Below are 23,987 nucleotides of genomic sequence, written 5' to 3'. Positions count from 1 at the left end.
CAGCTTATTTGAAGTCTAGATTGTTTTAAGCTTTAATCATTTAATCATCTAGATTGTTACTCGCACCCATGCCCCTTTGCATTAGTAACAATGCTCATGCCAATTAAACTAAGACTCAATTAACAACTCTATTAAATATTTATAAGTGTAATGGTAGGACACACTACACTGTGAGAAAGGAAACTTACCAACAAGTATTGAGTGTAATGGTAAGACACACTGCACTGTTAAAAGAAAACTTAGGTTTGAACTTTAGACATTATTGAGAGGAGCATCATCAAATTCCGAAAAAATTAATCTTCATGTACCATAAAACGAACATTAAAGATACATCGTTCATTAAAAAAAATTATAAATGGATTTGAACCATTAGAAGATCAAAGAAGATCCATAGCAATATTTGGGCCAAACCAAATCCAATCCAATCCATAACCCAATAACCTTTCCCATTCCCATCTCTCTCCATTTTCCCTAAATCCCAATATCCAAACAAATCACAATCATTGTGCTTCGTAAAATTTTCCCGTTAAAAGCAACCTAACAAACTTTCTTTTATTTATATTTATTTTATTTTCCTTTTGGATTCCCTTTTTTCTCTTTATATAAAAAATAAAATAAAATAAAAATTCTCCTTCCCTTTCCTTCCACTTCGCCTACTATTCAGAAACCGCCAATTCCAAATTTTCCGGCGACTTTCCAGATCCGTCGATACATTCAATTTTCATCTCTGGTATAAAAAAATACAAAAAAAAGCTTTTATGTCGTTTTATATAGTCACAAAAATATAGAATTTATATTTTAATTTGTCCTCTTCATCAACTATTTTAACCTGTCTAACAAATTTTGACCATTTTTTACGTTCAATTTTTGACTTAAATTTCGATGTTCTCTAGGTATGGAGGTAGGCTAATTTCTTTTTTCTTGTTTCATGAAATTGGATTACAGTTACACGTATTATTTATTGTTTTTTAATTAATTTTTATCAGTTTTAATTTAGGAATAAATTCTTATATATATTTGTTGATGAATTAGGGTTTCTGATATTAGCGTATAATTGAATCGTGATGTTTTCCTTGTCGTAGAATTTATTAGGTGTTTAGATGTCTTCGTTTCGTCTTTCGTTTAACTTTAGGTATGCAAGAGAACAGCAAAACGGGAGATTTTCTAGGTAAAATTGTAGCATTTGGTTTATGAATTATTGTTTGAGCTCGGATTCATCTTTTGTGTAAAAATTCGAAATGGAAACATTGTTTTGTTGTTTAACTTGTTGCTAATTGCGAGTTTATTATACTACCAGGAGCTGATATAGATTTTCATGCTAAAGAAATGTTGACATCTGCATTGGGGTAAACCAACCATTGTATTAACATCCATGTCAAGTTTGACTTGGTCAACTCTATATTCATCTTCATTATTTTCATTTGTTATAATTAAATTTAATCCAAATTGTTTTGGCTTATTTGGCTGTTTGATTGTTAATCTGCATGGATTTTTCGAAAGATTGATTCGATATGTATGACTGCTCTCTATTGTGTAGGGTAAAAATCATAGTGTCAATGCGTGTTTTCTTTTTTCTTATTACCTTGATATAGATTGCTGATGTGAGGATGAGGATGTGATTATTTGGATTGCAGGTCATGTGCCGCCAAAATTCATGCTTGCATTTGTCTGCAGAGGAGACAGATACAACTGTAGAGAATCTCTTAGTATATTGCAAGCCTGTTGAATTATACAATATTCTTCGTTGCCGTGCTTTACACAATGTAATGTTATGCTTTTCTTACTGAACATGCATCTCCATATTTGATCTGTTTTACCCTAGGAAATCTTTTTACATATGTGTTTTTTGTGTCCAAGAGAGCCTACTATTTGCACTATTTGGGAATTCTTGTTAATGCGTTCTTTATTTTAGGTCAAATAGATTCTATAGTTAATCTTTCTCGTTTAAGTCATGTAAATGCACAACCTTAATTTGATGAATTGAGCATGGTTATCTACTGTTTTTGGCCTGATGGGGCAACATTCTTCGGATCAGTCTACTTTATAATCAAATATCACTTTCTGCTTCAGCCTTCATATCTTCGAAGATGTCTGAAATACAAAATACAGGCGAGGCGTAAAAGGAGGTATGAACTTCCCTTTTAATATGTGCTTTGGTCTCTGAAGTAACTCTTTGAATTTTATCAGTCTTATTTCCCTGAAGTATGATATTAGCGTATTACTTTTGCCAGTAACCATCTGTTTCAAATTTTCTCCTAGTTTAAAACTTTTAAGTTTATATATTTGAAATAATCATAATAATGTCCTTGAGTAAGGATTATGTGATTAAGGCTGACAAGTACAGTTAGTTAATGGGAAATATACGTTTCTCTTCTATTTCCTGCTTCTGAAAAGTAGCAATATTCCTTGATGATTATTCGATGTTTGAATTAAAGTGTCTCATTCACAATTAAATTTGTTAGAAGGGGAAAGTGAATCTTTGTTGTTTAGGTAAGTTTCTCGATGAGATTTGGGTCCAAGTTGTAGCATGATGAAGAATTTGATGCAGGCAGTTGGGAAGATTTAGTACTAGAAGAATTGTGTGTAAGACAGATGCCCTGAGACAGTTCCAAAATCCTAGAACTCTCCACGCCCTGGAATTTTTTGAAACAATACTGTGAAAAACAGATTTTTTTAATTATTTTCCAAAAGCAAATAGAGCATTAGTAGCAGAAATAAAGATATCATCAAATTACTAAAAAGTTGATAGTGATTGCTTGCTGGTGTATTGCTCCATTGATTTTCTACTTCATGTCTACAGCTAAAAACATCTTTCCTGGAAAAAGGAAAGCAAATTTATGCATAACAATTATGAGGTCTCTTTATCACTTATTATGCTGTTAACTTACCTCCGATCTGTTTGTGTAGGTTGAGGGCTGGAATTGTAATTTTCAACTATAAGGATTATGGCAATATGCTACAAAAGACTGAAGGTTAATCTCTTTATCCGTACTGAATTCTGCATTTTACATCATATTTACTTAAACTTTAATAGCTAAAGTTGATTTTCTGAGTTCTAATTGCCATGTTCTTTTTAATCATTTAAATTTGCAGTAACTGAAGATTTCTCGTGTCCATTTTGCTTGATGCAATGTGCAAGTTTTAAGGTGGATACTCATCTGTTGTCTTCACTTATCTTGAGTGCTTCATTCATAATTTTGATGGTTAAGTCATATTATATCAATTTTCTCTTTATCTAAAGAAAACAAGAGGATGGAGTGTTTATTAAATTTCCTTCTATGTGATAAGATAAACTCATTTACATGTAATAGGATGACTTTCATTTCGTACGAATATTTTTTTTCTTTTCTTTTTTCTAAATATTGCTATTTGTTGGATTCAGGAATTGTTCTGATTTTTATTATTCATAGATAACTATTCTATTTTATGCACCAAAAAGCTTTTTTGACGCTCAGCCTACCTTGATGTTTGTTCACAGGGTCTGCGATATCATTTGTGCTCATCGCATGACTTATTCAACTTTGACTTCTGGGTTGGTAGCTGAAATGGTCAAGTCACTTGCCACTCAATTGAGATTTTCCAGAAAGACTATTGAAAAGATGTTTATATTGTAGGTGACAGAGGAGTATCAAGCAGTTAATGTCTCAGTGAAAATTGATTCATTAGTATCTGAGGTAACAGTTTTCCTTCTATGTACCATCAAGATTCACATGGAAGCTTAGATTTCAATAAGTAGCAATCCTGCTGCCGTCAAAGATAGTAGATATTTTAGCTTTAGACATTGGGGAAGAAGTGCTAGTGATGGCTGTTGACTTGGGTTGGAATGTTTTTCAAAATTAACCATGGTTGAAAATGGAAATAAAATATCATTGTCAAATTTTGCGTCTTTTCTATGTTTTGGAAAATCTATTGTGTTATTAAAAAAAAAAAAAAGATCGTGACTAGGCAGAAAGCGTGATTTGACTTCTCAAACTTTAATATCCTGCCAAAAATTCTTGTTACAGACTTTGGCAAATGGAGTAGATCCACGAGTAGAAACTTTCTGCTTCTGGTAGGGTATAACTTTTGGGTACATCTTGCTTCTTTCAATTGCTATGAAACCTTCTTGTTGGAAATAAAACTGGCAGTTCAGTGGTTAAAGGAATTGCATGTGCAGCTCAAAATCTCGAAGACGTAGGTCTACAAGCCCTCTGCAGGGTGTGAAGAATGTCAGTGTACAATTTTTGGAGATGGACTCACCCAAAATTGTTAGTGAAAACAGGCAGAATGGTTCTCTGGAGAATGATGGTAATTTTTCTAGTACCACTTGTCCTTACATTTTTATATATCTCTATGTTTAGTGCATAGTCTTATACTTATAGTGTGTGAACTGTGAATGCTTTACATCTTGAAGTCACCAGCTTAATTTTGTAACTTATAGGTAAATAACACCAGAAAAATGACTCAATAACAACCTTTCATTGACGTAATTATTCAACTCTGTGAAGGTGAGAGGGCTTCCAAGTCAATTCCTCTGGAGAAAGATTTGCAGAATGGATATAATGGTCTGGAGAACTATGGCTCTGATTATGCTAGTGCAACTGAGTGTCTTGCACGAGTTGCAAATAGTTGCGATGGTCCAGGAGTTTCAATTGCAATGGCTCATTCTCCTTTGGACCCTGATTGTATTAAAACAGTATCCGGAACTGATATTGCTGCACCTCCTGCAAAAACAAGGAAAATAGCGGTAGATCGATCTGAACCTAGGAAGTATGTTCTCCAGGGCAACTTCTTTCCTCAGTCAATTCCTTTTATTTTTGTTGAGTGTTTTTCTTTTATATATTCCTTTCATTTTTGTTAATAGAAGTTTTTACCTCCCCAATTCACTGAAGTTTAGGCATGCTAACTTTTTAAATGTTTAACGATTCAAAATGTTCTCTTACAGCCGCTTGCTCCTGCTGAGACGCCAATTCTTTCACTCACACCGAGTTCAGGTGATCAGTTTTAGCTATCTGCTATTATCTTATCACGAATATCCATGTTGTGTCAATAATCTTATTTCTCTGTATGCACTGACAAGTCTTATTGTTTAATTTAAGCCAATGGAGATGGACCAAGTAATGTCTGATAGAGACAGTGAAGATGAAGTTGATGATGACATCGCTGACCTTGAAGATCGCAGGGTATGGTTTACAATTTTGCATCTGAATATTTCCTTTATTTTTTATTACAATCATTTGCTTGCTGGTCTAGGCTTTAAATTTTGTGGAACTCACTTATGAATTGTAGTATTTTATAACGTGTTAGAACTTCAACCAGTTGCCAATAGCTGAAGAAAGCAGTGGTTATGGCTCCTTGTTAGCACCTTAAAAACAAAGGTTCAAACCTTACTGTTGTTATCCCTCCCCCACTTTTTAACTTGTAATATGTAACCCAAAAATAAATAAAAATTCAAACAGTTTATTTTCCTGATTTTGCTCCTATAAAATAGATCTTGTTTTAGCATTTTGAGAGCAAAATTATGTCATTAAAACAAAAACAAAAAATGTATTTAAATCATTCAACCTGATTGGGGCCAAAATAACTGGTGAACAAGAATTTACTATTTTGGGTTTATAAATCTTCAGTTGCCTTGGGAAAGTAATTAAATAACAGTGATCTGTTGGGGTGAGATGATCAGTTCTCTTCATTCGTCTCAACTAGTAATACATTGCTCAATTTTTGCTTGTATTTTACGAGCATTACTTTGTTTAGGGTCCTAGCACTAGTTCCATCTTTAACCTCTGATTATTCTTCTCTTTATAAGTGAGAGGATAACATAAAAACAATTATGTAACAGATGCTCGACGATTTTGTGGATGTTAGCAAAGACGAGAAGCAACTTATGCATCTTTGGAACTCCTTTGTTAGAAAGCAAAGGTAGTCTATACTTAACACTTGAAGCTTTCTTTCCTTTTCTTGTCAATTGAATTCATAATTATTATCTACTTTTCTTTTCCCTTCGCCATTCTAATTGTTGCATGTCAAGAAATTCTAAGTACTTGAGCTGGTACCACATAGTAGGAGAGAGGAACCAGTCAGTTAGGTTAAGAAACCCTGCTTAACTGACCAACCCATACTTTAGCTGGACCGATCTATTGATCTGACTTAACATCGGTTGGTTAAACTAATCTTTTTCTTTCTCTTGTTTCCTTTCAAGGATGGGAACATAAGCATGAACAGAAATATATATATGTATATATATTAAGAGTTGGTTAAGTCAGCCGATTTGGTTATGAAAATTCATAACTGATAACTGTCTTCAAAACCAAATTGATCATCATGATTGATTTGGCTGAACCGACTTGACAGAAGGCAATCGGTTAAGTTAGTTGAACTGAATTTTGCTCACCCTTACCACATAGAACTTGTTCCTTGTGGTCTTGCTTTGTGATTAAAATGGTCTCTTGATTCATTTGACAGGGTTCTGGCTGATGGTCACGTTTCCTGGGCATGTGAGGCTTTCTCTAAACTCCATGGGCCGGATTTGGTCAAGTCACCTGCTCTCTTTTGGTAATGTACTTAAAGAATGTTTACTTGTTTGTTTTTTAATGCTGAAGTCGTATTTTGCTAACAATAACAAAAGTCACACTACATTGAGTTGGAATTTGAGCTGACCATTTATAGGCAGATAGAGGTGATAAAAACCAACCGTAAACAGCCAATGCGCACCCAAACCATAGCTATTGAAGTGTTTCAATTAACTTATAGACAAAAGATTAACTCATTTATGGGGTATACATTATGGACCATTTAATACCGCAAGTGATGCTAGTAAAGTGTTGTAAAACTGTGTTTGAAATGTATTCACTTATTAAAGGTATTTGCACATTGTTGTTATCTTTTATATCTGTATTTGAGATGTTATGTAATTTTCGGTTCAGGTGTTGGAGGTTATTCATGATAAAACTTTGGAATCATGGTCTTCTTGATGCCGGCGCAATGAACAACTGTAGCATGATACTTCAAAGATGCCAAAATGAGGGATCGGATGCTATGAAAAGCTGAAATATGATAAAAAGCCTCAAAATGGAGGCTAAGCACATTGGTTTATCCTCCAGATAGAAGCCCATTCTTTCCATGATTCGATCACAATATTCATCAAATTTGGCTGGAAATTGGTTCTTAAATAATTCTTTCTCCAGGTAACTGAATGCCTCCTCATTATTGTAACAGCAATATCTTAATATATTCAAAACTGGCACTAGGTTCACTTTTCTAATATATAATGAAGTAAACTGATTTCAGCCTCATTGTTCTTGTTCTGAACTGATTATACTGCTATGTATACACAAATATATATATGTTTTTCCCTTCTTCATGGCTTATCCATTCTTCTATTAGCCTAACTACTCTGTAACTAGAACTGTTCACGAGTCGAGTTATCTGTTAAATACGTTCACACACTATTACTTCTGGTTCTGTTCACGAATTGTGCATCTTCCACTTACTATTCTATGACTTAGATAAATTCTTCGAGATTTTATGAATCAATGCATTGAATCATTAGTGTATTCACCATTTAAGATAAGAAATGGTTAATCCACTTGCTTTTTGTTAGGTATGAAAATAGGCCCATTTGAAATAATTAAGAGTGATTGAGAGTTGAGACTTTAGGGATGGAAGACCTGGAGAGACTTCAGACTTGGAATCAGTAATTCAAACTATGCAAATTGACTATTCTCACCAATGAAGTTTGAACCGGACCGGATTGGTCGGTCGGATCGAGAATTGGCTAGGATATTGATCCGAATAAAGCCATTACACCAGTTAACTTGGGAACTGGTGTGGACTGGTTGAACCAGGCAAAAACCAGTTGAATCAAATTTTTTAAGAAAATAACTTTATTTTTAAAACTTTTTAGTGATTTATTTAATTGAACTGGACGGATTAGACGAACGAGTGGCTTGACCGAGTTGACTACTGATCCGGTTCTGAAAACTTTATCCTCACCTAATCCTTTGTTCATTGGCCATACAGTAAAATCCTCACCTAATCCTTTGTTCATTGGCCATACAGTAAAAGCCATTGGGCATACTATTATATGAAGTACAAGAATGAGTTTTACAACAAACTTATTATTATAGTAAAATATTATTATAAAATATGTTTGTTATAAAAAAAAGTTGACTGTAAACATACAAGAGAGATTTAGTGTATACACTTACTTTTGTATATTTTTGTATGAGTAAAATTTTAATAGTTGAACCGTTTAACCATTAAAAATTAGATAAAAATAGTATTTTTTTTAACTGATACGATAAAAATGTTATTTTAATTATATCAATAAATTTGAGCCTATTACTAATTAGTAAATTTATAAAAATGTTTTATTTTTATTATCTAAATTCAAATGTTTTTTTTTTCATAAGAAAAAGTCTACATATCATTCCAAATATATTAAAATAATAATTAAATCATCTTTAATAGAGTGAGCCAGACCTATTAAACAATAACTTCAGCTTCTATGGTCATAGTCCACTTTTACCGTTAACATATGATATGACCAAATCATCAGCTAAGAACATTCGTCTTCTACTTCTGCTTAGCCCTTCAACTTGATCATTAAAATATATCATATTTTATTATTGTCTAATGTTTTTATACCAAGCACAAGCTTTTTGGGAACCAATCAAGAACTGCAACATAGTTAATATATCATTTGATATTTGATTTTAATGGTTAATTTAACACTTAAGTAATTTTTTTTTGTTTAATTTGATATTTGACTTTTCTAACTTTGTTGATTAATTTTGTACCGAGACAAACAATATAACGTGGCTCAATGAATATTTTCCATGTGTTTTAGTAAAAAAAAAAACATGAGTACCTAATTGAGAAAAAATTAAGGTACTAAATTGAGCATTAAAGGTAAATTTAGTTACTTGAATTGGGACAAAAAAACTTAAGCATGAAATTGAGAAAATTCAGATATCAAATTGAATATTGAAGTAAAACTTATGTGCCAAGTTGTGACAAAAAATTCGAATACTAAATTGAACAATAAAATTAAACTCGAATATCAAATAATATTATGCATTAAATTATATGAAATTCATTAGTCTAAAAAGTTAACATTGTTAATTACAAAAGTTTACATAAATTTTTTCTTAAAAATTAGTCTTCCAATATAAAAAAGCCCATGTCAACATTATAAGACGGAAGGAGCACCTTTTTTTAATTGAAACTAATGTATTTATTGTTTGTAATAATGACTAATCCTCTTGGTGTTAATGCTTTTCAAAAAGATAAACTGTTGGCCATGAAATATGTTTCATTTCCACGGCGAAGGTCAAACCTCAGATATAGTTAAAAGATGAAGTGAGCAACCACCACATCACGCCTCACGATTATAGGAGCATTTTTAAGGAAAAAAACCATATAAATATTTAAGTATCTATATTATATATTAAGCACTTAATTAAGTTGGTGTTACGAATTAATCATTTTATTATTTTGAGAATAAATTATGTCCTGCAAGTATAAAAACTAAATAAAAATTTTAAGAATTATAAAGGGACCAATTTTTAAATTTAACATTTAAAAAAAGCACGTTGCTTCCTTCATCTATCCTCGAAGCTCCATTGAAATGTTTGAAAAGTCAAAAAGTTCAAATCGTCCTTTTACCCTATAAATACCCTTTCCACTCTCCCCTTCTACTCAACGAACTTCCAAATCTTCTCTTCTTCAATTTCAAATTTCCAATCCACAAAATTCAAATCCTTAGCTTCTTTTTGAAAAATTTTCAATTTTTTTTTTATTATGGAAGCAAGCAGTGAAGTAATAAGTGCGCTTCAATATATCAAGCAATATTTACTCGGTGAGTTTTCTCCAGTGGAATTAGGGAGTGTTTCAAGTGGAAATCAATGGTTGCCTGAGTCGAAACCTCGAGTTTCGACCCCTGGATCTGAGTCTCTTTTGAGCTCCGATTCGTCTCTGACAGTATCAAATTTTAATTGCCTTGACGATGATGATGATTTCTTTCAATTCTCTACCGATTTCCCTGGATTCCAATTTGAATCAAAACCTCAAATTATCGATCTCACGACACCTAAATCCCTCTCATTAAACGCCGGTGCTTTCGAATTTGAAGTCAAACCTCAGATCGCTCAAATTTCAACGACGAAACATAAAGTTTCTTCGAATTCGAGCTCTCAGAATCGGAAACGGTCGCTGAAAATCTCGTTGCCGCATAAAATGGAGCAGATTCAGTTCGGTAAATCGGATTTAGCTCAGGCAGAGCCAAGAGTCTCAAATTCCGAAGACAAGAAGCATTATAGAGGAGTCCGACAAAGGCCGTGGGGGAAGTTCGCAGCCGAAATCCGAGATCCGACCCGACGAGGTTCTAGGATGTGGTTAGGAACCTTCGAAACGGCCATCGAAGCCGCGAAGGCTTACGACCGAACCGCTTTCAAGCTACGTGGCTCGAAAGCGATCCTTAATTTCCCTCTCGAAGCCGGGACGTCGGATACAAGCGCCGACGACCTGGAGAGGAAGCGGAGCAGAGATGACGGCGAAAGGGAAGAGAGGCAAGTAAAGGCAGTGAAGAGAGAAAAGGACGATGAGGTGACAAAAACGAGAGAGAACGGCGAAGGACCTTTAACGCCGTCAAATTGGAAGACCTTTTTGGATTGGGATAACGACCAAAAAGGGTTTTTTAACGTGCCGTTACTCTCGCCGTTAAGCTTTCCCCAAGTTGTGGTTATATGACCACTATTTTGTCAGTTTTTTAATTGAGTGACGTGGATATTTTATTAAATTCGTTTTTTTTTCCTAAAAAAGTTGTATATATAGATAGTGTTATTTTTTCAGTGGATAATTCATTTTCAATTTACCTTTAAAAAATTAAGTATATTCATGTAAAATATTTATTTTAAAATTTATGAAAAAGTTAATCCTTTATTTTACAATACATAACAAATAGTCTATAAATAATATAAAAATTAAACATCATATTTTAATTATTGTAATTAATATAAAATACTATTTTTATTCGAATGATAGTAAAAAATTAAAAAATTTTAATATATTCAATATAAAATATTATTTTATTTTATTTAATTAATACAAAATAACATTATTTAAATAATAATTAATTAACATATATAAACTAATTGAAATATAGTGTTATTAAAAAATTTCTAACAATTATTAAGCATTTGTAAAATCTATAAAAAAAATTTAATATATTGCAAATTAAATTCTTCACTATTTAATTTGTATTTTTAACCGTTAATAAATTAGTCGTATTAATTTATAAATAATATATAATTAATATACTAGTTATAAATTTTATATGAAATATAAAATTATTTATCTTATAGATAATTAAAATATACTATGTAAAACTAAAGTAATATTTTTTTTCTTTATTGTTGCCAGTGGAGGAGGACATGGGTTCGAGTACGCTAAAGCTTATTATCCTCCTATTTAAGGGTTAGAGAGGGGTTATGAATAGTTCTAGACATTGTATCAAAAAGATCTTATATGATAAGGATTAATGTTAAAAAAATATTTAATTTTTATTTATTTATAAGTATGATAGATTTTTATCAAGTAATTTTTTTAAATAAATTATTTTGATAAATATAAAATATAATAAATATTTAAAATGACAAATTTGATAATATAATGAATAACAAAAGTTATATTGGTTAGTTCAAAATTATACGTGGGGGAAGGATCTACTTACATTAGTGTAAAACTTAAAAGTTACATCTTTACATAACTTTTTATATGATTAATATTTTAACGATCAAATCGTTGAATTTATTAAAATAATTGTACTTTTCATTCATTTAAAGTTTTGAATCGATTCAATATTTTTATTGTATCGATTTAAAATATTATCTATATTAATATATATTGAATGGTTGAAAGCTTTTTTTACATAAAATGAATAGCTAAAAAATTTTATTTTACATCAAACTTGATATGAATGATCTTTATAAACGAAGCATAAAATATAATGATTAGATTATTAAAATATAAATCGTATAAAAATTTATAAAAATATATAAAATTACTTAAATTTTACACCGACATAAATCCTTTTATTTCAATCCAAAATTAATTTAATCCATTAATTGATTTCACCCACACGTTGACTTCAAAGCACGATATGTTTTTTAATGGTTGTCAATTTCGTCATTATATTTATAAATAAATGAATATACAATTATCCACATTGCAATGTTTATCAAAGTCATCTCTATTTTGAGGTTGAATTGTCAAAACTTGCACTTATATTAATAAAAGAGTCATTCGAGTAAATTTGATGTGTGTTAAGTAATGTTTTAGGTATAGGTAAGGTTAGAGATTGTGTAATCCGAATCTTATTACTTAAAAAAAATTTAAATACAATGGTAAAATAAGGAAAATTGTGGGGGCGAGAGGCCCAAGGCCAAAGTCCATCACATAGATCCTCATTAAACACAAAACTAGATTAGGGTTGCAACCGAGGGTACGAAATCTCTGTGGTACGGATTATACTGCACAAGTTGAGACCGTATAGAACTATACTTCTACTATTTAACTTTGATTAGGACATTGTTTTTCAACCCTTAAATAGATGTAGTTGAAATTCCTCTTGTATCATTCGTTTTTCAACATTAATGAATTTTTTCTCTTCTGTCCATGATTTTTTCTCGAAAAGATTTCCACGTAAAATCTGTATGTCCTTATTTTTTTATTACTTTACGATTGTTCTACCGTTATTATCGATATTTATTATAACAAGTATTCAATAATAAGAATAATCGCAAATTACTTCAACCAAAATTAATTTAATCCATTAATAATTTTCAACCATGCATCGACTTTGAAACAGGATATGATCATGACTGATTCACAAATATTTTCCTAACATTTTTTAATCATTCTTATAACTATTACAATTTTATACATAAATAAACTCTTTGAAATAGTCGTCAATTTGTCATTAATTAATTATATAAATACAGATGAACCCAAAGTCATCGTCATTGACAATTAATGCATTTCATCAATCACCTCTACTTCTACCCAAGAGGTTGAATCGTCAAAACTTGCAATTAATATCAACTAATATTTGACTACCAATATATTTATATCTATATATTGACTCTTTGTTGGTATACTCTTAAAAAGTAGAATTTAGGATTTAAGTTTTATAGATAAAAATTCGATTGAGTTTTAGTTCGATTTGTATGGGAATTATTGTTAATATAGAAGGATGTAGGTTCAAGTGCACTTAAAGCTTATTATCCTCTTATTTATGAGTTAGGAGGGACTATGGTTCGTTCTAAATATTGTATCAAAAAAAGCAAACAATGACGCTGAATTTAATTAAGACTTAAAGTGATTACTAAATACAAAAAAAAAAGAATATTATCTATACTATTATTTAAGTTTTTGACTCAGTTAGTGTCATGAATCTATTGCGCACCAACTCGGTTAGGAAAATTACTAAAATGTCCATTGACATTTAAAATAAATTATATTATTTGGGGATACTTTAATATTTTTATTTAAAAAAAATAAGGATATGATGAAATTTGAACTCGCGCTAATTGCATTAGTAAAACCTTTACATTCACCACTCAAACGCTTTATTTTGATGTTTTTATACATTTTTATATTAATATGCATATTTTATTACTTCCATCAATTGTATATTATATATCTATACTATATATAAAATGACTGACTGAATTGATGTCACGAGTTAACTTAACACCAACTCAATTATAAAATTACTAAAATGCCCGTATTGTAATGGGTAAATAACATTTTAATCTTTCTATAGATAATCTCTAAATAAAACAATTCAAAAAAAATTATTTGAGAACTAAACACATTATCGATAAATTCACGTGAGAATCTCTTACCACTTCACGAAGAATAATTATAATAAATAAAGAAAAACATATAACAAGCTAAAAAAATACATATTCCAAATCATAGTTATAATAAATAAAATAACCGGGGGGCCAATTAATAAATTTTAAAAATTATGAAGGGACTTAAAAAATAATCTAAAAGACAGAACTTCGAAATTTGAACTTAAAACAACTATTTTAAAAAATAATAATAATTAAACAACATTTAAGCTTTGGACTAAAATTGGGCTTGAGTCTCTTAATTTCATATTATATGGATACTACAATTGGATATTTTGACTTAAGTTGCTGGGTTTGGATTTGAATTTTAAAATTTAAATTGACTTTTGGATCGGAAATTGACCTCGAAAACACATTGATTTTGAGTTTTTTCGGGTTTTGAATAATATAAAAATTAAATTAATTAATATTCAATTTAAAAATAAAAATAAAGTTTATTTTAAAATTTAATTATTGATTAATTTTGTGTTTTTTAAACACCCACACTCAGTGGCGCAAGCAGGGACGAGGTCCTCCAAAAATTAAAATGAATTGTCTCTTTAGCTGCTTTAGAAATTGCAAATTTTTAAATTAATTAAATGGTAAAATTGTATTCCGGCTCCTCTTAAAATTTACAATTCAATTAAGAACTTTTCAAAAACGAAAAGTTTATAATTTAATCCCTTGAAGTTTTGTAAAGTTTTACATAAATATAATGATTTTCTCTCAAAAATTTATAATTCAAATTCGGCTCCTCCATTTTTTTTTTTTTGGATTTACTCTTGATTACACTGGAATTACTCCAATCCATTTTAAAAATTGATTCAAATAGAAATGAAGTAAAACTCAGTTTAATCCAACATTTTCAAAAACTTCAAATCCAAACTTTAAAATTCAATTTAGTCCTTAAGAATAAACAAAAAGTTCAATTTAGCCCAAAACCAAATTTAACTGTTCATTGTCAATATATATATATATAAGCCCAAACATTGCAAAAGCTAAATTAAAAATAGTCCAGACTAAATCAGGTGTGTGCAAATACATTCAAGCAATTTTATAATTTATCTTTTGAAAAGTTTAAAGCTAAAATTTCGTTCCTTTAATTTGCTTTAAAAAGTATATTACAAAAACAATATTGCCTAAATCTCCAAGTATATTACACAAACATGAGGTGCGGTTATATCTTCACTCGTGGGAATGAAGTATATTTCATGATCAATCATTTACTTTTTCGGAAAGCACTTGCTACAAGGGGAATAATCATTGCTACCGGTGGTAGATGCCTTTATTTCGACCAAAAATATATAGGGTAAATTATACCCAATGTCACTAAACTATTAGTAAGCTTATGTTTAGTTACTCAACCTTAAAAAGTTACAAAATGGTCACTGAACCATTCGAAAGTTTTCATCTAAGACATTGAACCATTCGAAAGATTTAATTAAAGTCAATGGGATATTAAGCTTTTTTCTAAAAAAACAGTTCGGCTAGTGAACTCTAAGCAACAATTCAACGATCAATACGGTTGATCCATATCCAACGACGAGTAGAAAACCATACCTTAGATCCAAGTGGATTGACAGTCAAGTGTTGAAGATCGAAGAAAAAGGCTATTTGGATTTTGGTTTGTAAATTAATATCGTGCAATGTTGTTTCATGAAAAAAAAGACTAAATTGTAGAGGAAAAATAGCTTTCGCTTGGTGCAGACGATGTGAATAAAAAAATTTATAAAACAACAGTTTTAATAGTTCATAACTCAAATAATAACTTTCGAATAATTCAATAATATTTTACGATTTTAAAAAGATAGAAAGGAAAACCATAATTTTAGGGTCTCCTTTTTCCTGTTTTACTTTTTTTATTCCCATGATAACAAAAACATATATTTCCAAAAATTTGAGGGTATTTCCCTCGTTTTCATCATATTTTAGCTGTGAATAAATGAAAGAAATTGGAGATATTATTCAAAGTTCTTCTGTCTTTACGTGTCATATCCATCAACGACAACCATTTCACACCACAAATTCAACAACACATATCACACTCTCTTTATAAAAAAAATCTAAATTCTTTCCCTTCATTTTAATTATAAACATATAGCAGACCTAATTGGCATGTCTTTTTATGGCTTTTGTCTCCATTAAAACTCCTTCATGCATGCTTCAAAGTGGACTTTCGTTAAATCTTATAAGTTCGGATATTTTTATATTGATTATTAAACAGCTGATATCGTTAAAGCAGTTCAGTGGGGCTTATCATCATCCTCATTGTCCTAAAACTTTCAGAGCTTTCTTCTGTCATAAATGGAGTGTAGCTGCAGCAGCCTTTTGAGTTCAAACTCCATGGAAACCATATATTCAACCCAGTTTTCAAGTTTCAAGCCATTGTTTGATCTTAAATCCATCCCAAAGTTGACTTCTTTCAAAGGTATTTAAAGAAAAAAAAAACAACCCTAATTGTTGCTTCCTTGTCGGATTTGTTTCCTGAATGTTCTGTTTTTCAGGCATATCTGCAAAGGCTTCTTATGATACATGTGTGCGAAAGAAAGGTTTGAGCTCCATTGATGAACAAAAACTTGGAGCTGCAGATTTGGTGTATCATGTTAATGGAAAGATCAATCCAAGTTATTTGACGAGAGATTTGAGGATATTAGATGGTTTTGATGATGAATATGGGGGTGTTATTGTTGATTCCGAGAGATTACCAGCTAATCCTAATGTTTTTGCTTCCATGCTTCGTTTTTCTGTTTCTCATTGGAAGGCTAAGGTAGTTTAATCCCCGTCTGAGTTTATCATCATAGTTTTCGTAATCAAATTTAATCGATTTAATCATTAAAGATCTTTTTTATAAAAATTATGAATGCATGTAAATAAAAATAACATTTTCATCCATTTTTTAGATTTGGATTGGATTTGGGCTAGTTTGGTTTAGGCCCAAAAACATAAAATCTGGTTCAAAATGATTTGTAATTTAATTTATCTAATCTTTTTCTCCAACTAATACCCCTATCAATTTTCGATCTAACCTGTCTTATTTAAATAAACATGTTTATTATATAATTCAAAATTTTGATTTGACTATAAAATTTCAGCAACCCCACTAACCAATCTTGAATTCAGAATGAGATACGAAGTCAAATTATTTGAACTTAAAATGATCTGAATGTAAAATTTATAAGATTTATATTAACCCGAGCCGAATCTAATGCGACTTTTCGGAACGAAGGATCTACTTGAAACTGATGTTAAGCCATCAATATGCAGGAAAAGAAGGGAATTTGGCTTAAGTTGCCGGTGGAAAAATCAGATCTTGTACCAGTTGCAGTCAAGGTATCTTATTCTTCTAGATATTAAAACCTTTAGATATGGGTTAAATTCTAGTTTTAATCCATGTATTATACTCAACTTAAAGATTTAGTCCTTAAATTTTAATTTTGCATAATTTGATCCTTATATTATTATTATTATTGTTATGCTTTGGTTCAAATCACTGATATCTTTTAAAATTTTCTTCTTCTTCTTTTTGAAAAAATGTGAAGTTGAGCTGAAATTTTTTTATAAGACAAATTGGTGGGAAATAATTATTTTGATAACGATAATTTCACCTTTTAAATATTAAGGAATTTCGGATTTGAGGTTCTAAAAAAAATTCCTTGTTAGTGATTTGGATTATACTTAATTAAAGTATAGAGATTAAATCTCAAGCCAGTACAATATAAGGAAAAAACAACAACCATAGTTTGGTCGTAGATATATTTTGGGAAAATTGAAAAATACTCCCCGAATTTTCACATTGTATTCAGTCTTTTGACAAGCCCCCAATGTTGCAGCAAGGATTTGAATATCACCATGCAGAGAAAGGGTATGTAATGTTGACATATTGGCTGCCTGAAGGACCTAGCATGCTACCTGCTAATGCTTCACATCAAGTAGGGGTTGGTGGATTTGTAGTTAATGATAAAAATGAGGTACCAATTTGCTAAAATTTTATAATTTCCTGGACCGCAATTTTGTTGCTATGTATAAAATTTTTGCAATTTTTTTTAAAAATAAAGCATTTGGAATGATGAATTGCGGGTCCTTGTTGTTCAAGAGAAACACTGCGCTCCATCATTTGTTGGCCTTTGGAAAATACCGACAGGTTTCATAGACGAGGTACTTGAAATTTTATAAAGTTTTAGATCAAAGAAGGGGTAAAATTAGGTTACATTATGATTTCTTTGGTTCAAATAGTTAAAAATTTTTGCGATTTAAAAAAAAATCAAATCATAAAGTTGAATTGGAATTTACTGTAAATAACAAATTAGGGGAAATTATTGATAATTATAATTGTAATGCTGGTTGAATTAGTCAAGCTATTAGTTCGTCAATTCGATCGGTTCAAGTGGTCCCATTAAAAAAATTAAAGAAATAAAAATTTAGTTCAACTGATCCGTATCAATTCTCAAATTAACTAGTTCAAAATTCATTTCTAAACCAATACCTCAACTAATTCTTAATCCAATTGATCCGACCTATCAATTTAATCTAATTCAAACAACATCGATAATTTCACTTTTGAAATAATGATTTTTTGAGTTTCGGATTTTTAAAAATTTCGTAACTTTTGTTTGGTATGGCAGTCAGAGGAGATTTATGCAGGAGCAGTAAGAGAAGTCAAGGAAGAAACAGGGGTAAGCATCTTCCAATTTGATATTAAGTTTGATATACTTTTTAATATGGTATTTGTATTAAATTTTTATTCAATTTGGTACTTAAAAGTTATATATATTGATATTCAAAGGTAGTAATGTTAATTTTAAATTTTAGGATTGATTTGATAAATTTTGAAATTTTCATGATTTTGTTAGTAGAATACATTTAATGCTAGCTAGCTACGAATTTTTTTAATTTTACATTTAACTTGTCAAATAAAGTCCAATGAATATAATTTAATTCGGGTTTTAGAGTTGTTCTGATAAAAGTTAATTGTTAATATTATTAGTTAGTTATGAATTTTCATTAAATCAACTATAAAATTTGAATTAAATATTAAAAAGTTGACACTACTGCCTTCAGACGTCAAAATGTACAACTTTTTGTCAAATATAAGTACTACACTGGACAAAAAAAACACAGATACTATATTTAAAAAATGTTAAATTCAAGTACTAAATTCTTTAATTCCACTTTGCAGATTGATACTGAGTTTCTGGAAGTAGTAGCATTCAGGTAACATATTACCAAATCAATCAATTTATTCATGTAATAGTATGTATGTATGTATGTATGTATGTATGTATGTATGTATGTATGTATGTATGATGATGTTTGGTTTATAACTTATCACAGGCATGTTCATAATGTGGCCTTTGAAAAATCAGATTTGTTCTTCATCTGCATGTTGAAGCCTCTATCAACTCGGATTATTGTCGATGTTCATGAAATTCAAGCAGCCAAGGTAGGTATATACTGTAGTTCATATTTGAATATGTATAGGATATAGATGCTTTAGGTAATTAAATCTCCCAATTCATCGGTTCAGGTTAATTTTTGATCAAATCAATTTAGATAATGTCAATTTAAGTTTTTAAAGTTTTTGGATAATTTAGAATTTTTAGAGTTTCAAATTTTTAAAGTTTGAATCATTTTGGGTTTGGATGGTTTCTTATTCAGGTCATTTCTTGATAATTCGGATTTAGATCATTTCAAGTTGGAATTATTCAAGTTTATCACATGAGTTGTGGCTGTCATTTAGATCTGAAATTCAAGATTAGACCATCTTAAGTATTTAGGTTTGCCACTCAGGTTTTTGGGTCGGGTCATTTGGGATTAGCACTCGAGATCGAGTCATTTGGTTTTTCCACTTGAGTTCTGCGGTTATTCCAGTTTTGAATCATTTTAGGTTTAGATAGTTTCATATTCAGGTCATCTCAAGTTCAAGTTATTTAGGCTTGCCACTTGGGTTTTTGGTTTGGCACTCGAGATAAAATCATTTCAAGTTTCAATGATTCAAGTTTTGGGCTAATCAAGTTCAAGTTATTTAAGTATGTTACTCCGGTTTTTGGGTAAGATCATTCAAGATTAAGTCACTTCATACGTGGGTCATTTTAAAATCTAATAATTTCATGTTTAAGTACTTTTCAATTTTGAGTCCACTAACTTTTCACTATAAAATCAATTTGAAATTTAAAATTGACTCATTAGGGATGTGTGATTACTAATTTGGGATACCAATGCATGCAGTGGATGCCACTAATTGAGTTTGTGGAGAATTTATCCAACAAGATTCTATGTTTAAGAAAGTGATTGATATTTGCATAGCTCGCCTCGGAGGGTGTTATTGTGGCTTATCCGTACATCAATTGGCATCTAGATTTGATGGCAAAACATCCACTCTCTATTATAATTGTATAGACAACTAAATCAACTTTTGTGCATATTCCTAATCATGTATAACCTCTATTTTATTCATATCTTTTTATTGTAAATGCACCTTTTTATTGTAAATGAACTATTCGAAAGTTTTTATCTATGTCACTGAATTGTTAAGGCTTTTTCCTTTTTAAAGTTAGGCTAGCGAGCTCCAAGCAATGTTTGACGGCGATCGGTATAGTGGGTTACTACTCATTTTACTAGTAGAAGAACATTCCTTAGATCCAAGTCGATTTGACGGTCAATGTCAGAGATCGAAGAAGAAAGTTGTTTGTACTTTGGTTTACAGATTCGTGACATTCAATGTTGTTTTATGAAAAAAGACTAAAGTGTAAAAGAGGGGGGAAATGAGAGCTTTCGATTGGTGTAAGCGGTGCGAACACAGAAGTTCATACAACAACGATTTTAATAGCCTAGTGACTTAAATGAAAACTTTTGAATAATTCAATGACCGTTTTGTAACATTTTAGAATTGAGTAATTAAAACGTAAATTTACTAATAGTTTAGTGACCTAGGGTGTAGTTTACCTTCTTTCTCTCTTTCTTCAAGATTGGAAATATTGTGTTGATATAGAAATAAAATTATATAAATTTGCAAGGGTCAAATTTTAAAATTGTTTTTGTTATCTTAAATTGAATTGTTAATTTTATGTTAAAAGGCCCCTGCCATTGGCTGCTCCTCTGTCTATAAATCGTTAAACGATTAAAAGGAATTCTAAAATGGTAAAAATATAGGTTTAGTCCCTGTAAAAGTTATAAAATTACAAATTAATATAATAGTGAAATTATGTTTTAATATTCGATTCAAGTGGATAGCATGGTTAACTAAGATTATTTTTTAATATATGTTCGGAGGTTTTTTTATTATTAAATTACTTTTTTAATTTTCATGTTTAGAACCTTTCCACATTTGATTAATGGGCAAATTATTTTCTTAATTTTATTAAATCATCATCTTTAAAAAATAGGTTAAGTTTAATTAATATAAAAATTACATGATAGTTTGAATGAAGTTCAAATACGGGATTCGAATAATTAATCCTAACCAAACGAGTTCGAATAATTCAATTATATCTTGAGTTTTGTACGAGTTCAAATTGAATACTCATCCTTAATTTTTTGAATTAATTTCAAATTCAAATTTATTACGATTCTAAGCTTGATGTGTCTCAATTACAAGCCTAATTTCAGACATTAAAATCTAATTTGTGGGTCAAGGTTTGTATTATTTTGAGACAAGATTGGCCATCTTGTCATTGAATGAAGCCATAGTTTCTTTTCAAAATAACATTCACCTTAACTATTTCTTGTACGTATCATCTCTAAATTATTCAAGCAATGACAATTATATTAAAACTCTTTATAAAACTCCAAAGAGAGTGGCCTTCTTAACTTTGGAAAAGGACAAGTTTAAAAAAGAAAGGCTGAAATTAAAGTTGTCTATTAAAAAATTTAGGTTCGTTTTTTAGGTTGGGTTCGGGTCCGATTCGAAATAAAATATATATATACCTAAGTTGTACTTAACAAGCAAATACCTTTAAAATAGTAACAAGATTAATACTAAAACAAGAGTTATATAATATCCAAATAATAACAACAAAATAATACTAATATAATTACGAAATAATAGCAAAACAATGACAAAACAGTAAAAAAACAACAATAATTTTTTTCTTGCAAATTTGGGCCAAGTCGACCCCAGGCAAAAAAAAGCTTACCAAAGGCCCGGCCCGTTTAGAAAATGGATCTTGTTTTTTTTATCTAAGCCAGTTTTTCGGGCCTATATTTTGACTCAAACCATTTCACTTTTCAGACGGACTTTCTGACCCGGCCCATAGGAAAGTCTAATTCAAATATTTTAAATAAAAATTTTATAATATTATGTACAAATATTATATATAGACTTTTTTTAAATTACTCTCAATTTAAATTTCATCATGTATAGATCTGTCTAAATTTATAGATATAAATATATTCCGATTTTCGGTCATTGTACTTTATATTGACCGGTTATAATTTTAATTAATCAGAAATATATTGTTTGTGATTTTATAATTGTGATTCATCCGTAATTATACTTATAAACTCTTTCAAAGATTTCAACCAAACACCAGATCATATAGTTGGCCTACATGGCTAGATTTGGGCAGTCATCCCATGTTCACTTATTTGAGCTATCTTTACAAATTCGAGCATTTGAACCCTTAAAAAATCATCCACATTGAGAAAAATGTGATATTTTGTATATGATATTTGAGAGAAATTACTTTATGAAATCTCTCTACCAAATCATTTATGGTCTCCTTTTAATTATTTAATGATATTTCGATAATTCTTTTCATGTCATTAACATATATGATTTTGGTATTTTTTTACTCAGAACTCTAAACCCTAAACCTTGAACCTCGAGTGATTTGGGTTTGAGATTTAATGTTCGAGGCTTAAAATTTTAGATTTGATGTAAAAAACTACTAAATTATGTGTTAATAACATGAAAAAAATTATTAAAATATTATTAAATAATTAAAAATAGACCATAGATAATGTGATGGGAACTGAGAAGAATCATAAAGTAATTTTTTCTCTATATTTCAATGTATATATATACCATATATTTCAAATATATATAGAGGCCTGAAGGACTTGACTTTTTTTAGGCTAAATTACCAAAGAAGCCCATGAACTTCTTTTTTATTAGAGTAGGTATCAAAATCCACAAAAATTATAAAGTTTAAGGGCTTTTTTTAAATATTTAAACCATTTTTATTTATAAATAGCTGTATTCTTGCATTATTTATAGGGTTTATGCCTTGACACAATAATTAAATAAAATAATTATTAATTTTTACTAAAAACTGTGGAAAACTTAAAAGCAAACGAAAATAGAGATCAACAAGGAAAAGGACGATTAATAAATTACAGTAAACAGCAAAGGCAGATAATCTAATGATTCTAAATTTCAACTATTTAAAACAATAAAATAACAATAAATTGAAATTAGTTTAATAATGCTCTAGTCCTTATATTCTTAAGACATTTAAAATTTAGCCTCTCTATTTTTAATTTCAAAATTTTAATTTATTTCCTCTTTTAATTTAATAATTGAAGTCCAGTGGAAGTTAGGAAAGAAAATTGATCGACTCTCTACTTTTTTAAAACATTATTATTGATGCTAAAAGATGGTAAGGAGGAGATTGGAGTCGGTTCACCATGTTTGTATGGAGATCCATAAAGATCAAGTAATCTAAGAAGGCTATGAAGAAAGAAGAGCTTGGGGAAGAAGATAATAAGGTTGGAGTTAGAGTATAAGATTAATTTCCATTGTCACATGCTGGTCTCTTCTGTGATTCCTTGTTAAGCCAACAATGCGATATGAAGTGAAGTTGCTAGGTTTGGGAGTGACACGTGATGGATTTGGTAGTGAAGTAAGATGGTTATGGTGCTCAAGCGAGGGTGAGCATAATATGTATAACAAGTACTAAATAATCTTAAAATCCAGATTAAAAATCATAAACCTTACAATTTTGACACGTGTAATATCGGTAACATAAGTAATTTTTTATTTTTATAAGATTAAAAATAAAGAGACTAAATTTTAAAAAATAAACAAATACAGGGACTAAGAGAAAAATTAGACCGCTAAAATTTCAAAACACGAATTGAACTTTCATTAAAAAGATTAATTAAATAAACTGA

At 30.0% G+C, this 23,987-nt stretch overlaps 3 protein-coding genes across 17 annotated transcripts; all 3 read left to right on the top strand.

Annotated features, from left to right (window-relative positions):
* Positions 1-719: 719 nt before the first annotated feature.
* LOC107932375 (polycomb group protein EMF2B) lies at positions 720-7,335 on the top strand. Of its 5 annotated transcripts, none has more exons than XM_016864343.2 (15): positions 720-730; positions 1,635-1,763; positions 2,071-2,126; positions 2,908-2,972; positions 3,094-3,146; positions 3,479-3,532; positions 3,615-3,674; positions 4,005-4,051; positions 4,157-4,287; positions 4,488-4,749; positions 4,925-4,973; positions 5,079-5,162; positions 5,819-5,898; positions 6,442-6,531; positions 6,903-7,335. In XM_016864343.2, exons 2-15 carry the CDS (start codon positions 1,638-1,640, stop codon positions 7,024-7,026), a joined length of 1,281 nt encoding a protein of 426 aa, XP_016719832.1. In that variant the 5' UTR covers positions 720-730; positions 1,635-1,637; the 3' UTR covers positions 7,027-7,335. The 5 variants fall into 5 exon arrangements, with proteins under 5 accessions (XP_016719832.1, XP_016719834.1, XP_016719831.1 ...); XM_016864342.2 differs by lacking the exon at positions 720-730 and adding an exon at positions 759-901; XM_041090615.1 differs by lacking the exon at positions 720-730 and adding an exon at positions 780-893.
* Positions 7,336-9,698: 2,363 nt separating this feature from the next.
* LOC107932376 (ethylene-responsive transcription factor 5-like) lies at positions 9,699-10,863 on the top strand. Its single transcript, NM_001327348.2, has one exon. It carries the CDS (start codon positions 9,781-9,783, stop codon positions 10,726-10,728), a length of 948 nt encoding a protein of 315 aa, NP_001314277.1. The 5' UTR covers positions 9,699-9,780; the 3' UTR covers positions 10,729-10,863.
* A 5,102-nt stretch (positions 10,864-15,965) lies between these two features.
* On the top strand, positions 15,966-20,903 carry LOC107932303 (nudix hydrolase 8). Of its 11 annotated transcripts, none has more exons than XM_041090609.1 (9): positions 15,966-16,305; positions 16,382-16,644; positions 17,142-17,207; positions 17,708-17,845; positions 17,955-18,032; positions 18,500-18,550; positions 19,054-19,088; positions 19,241-19,317; positions 20,428-20,903. In XM_041090609.1, exons 1-8 carry the CDS (start codon positions 16,182-16,184, stop codon positions 19,299-19,301), a joined length of 816 nt encoding a protein of 271 aa, XP_040946543.1. In that variant the 5' UTR covers positions 15,966-16,181; the 3' UTR covers positions 19,302-19,317; positions 20,428-20,903. The 11 variants fall into 11 exon arrangements, with proteins under 11 accessions (XP_040946543.1, XP_040946540.1, XP_040946542.1 ...); XM_041090606.1 differs by lacking the exon at positions 20,428-20,903 and adding an exon at positions 20,064-20,391 and having other exon boundaries at positions 19,209-19,317; XM_041090608.1 differs by lacking the exon at positions 20,428-20,903 and adding an exon at positions 20,103-20,239.
* The last annotated feature ends 3,084 nt before the right edge of the window (positions 20,904-23,987 follow it).

Source organism: Gossypium hirsutum, chromosome D03 (assembly GCF_007990345.1).
Source record: "Gossypium hirsutum isolate 1008001.06 chromosome D03, Gossypium_hirsutum_v2.1, whole genome shotgun sequence".
In the NCBI taxonomy this organism is placed as follows: domain Eukaryota; kingdom Viridiplantae; phylum Streptophyta; class Magnoliopsida; order Malvales; family Malvaceae; genus Gossypium; species Gossypium hirsutum.
Note: the sequence above shows the minus strand (reverse complement) of the source record. Positions and strands in the feature narration are given on the sequence as shown.

What these genes read in the sequence shown, in the direction of transcription:
- LOC107932375 (XM_016864342.2), top strand. An exon ending in TATTCAACTTTGACTTCTGG is followed by an intron (nt 3,533 to 3,614) that starts GTTGGTAGCTGA and finishes TTTATATTGTAG; the next exon opens with GTGACAGAGGAGTATCAAGC. An exon ending in TGGTTCTCTGGAGAATGATG is followed by an intron (nt 4,288 to 4,487) that starts GTAATTTTTCTA and finishes AACTCTGTGAAG; the next exon opens with GTGAGAGGGCTTCCAAGTCA.
- LOC107932376 (NM_001327348.2), top strand. Translation starts at nt 9,781, where the DNA reads ATGGAAGCAAGCAGTGAAGTAATAAGTGCGCTTCAATATATCAAGCAA.
- LOC107932303 (XM_041090606.1), top strand. Translation starts at nt 16,182, where the DNA reads ATGGAGTGTAGCTGCAGCAGCCTTTTGAGTTCAAACTCCATGGAAACC. An exon ending in TTGTACCAGTTGCAGTCAAG is followed by an intron (nt 17,208 to 17,707) that starts GTATCTTATTCT and finishes CCAATGTTGCAG; the next exon opens with CAAGGATTTGAATATCACCA. An exon ending in TAGTTAATGATAAAAATGAG is followed by an intron (nt 17,846 to 17,954) that starts GTACCAATTTGC and finishes GATGAATTGCGG; the next exon opens with GTCCTTGTTGTTCAAGAGAA.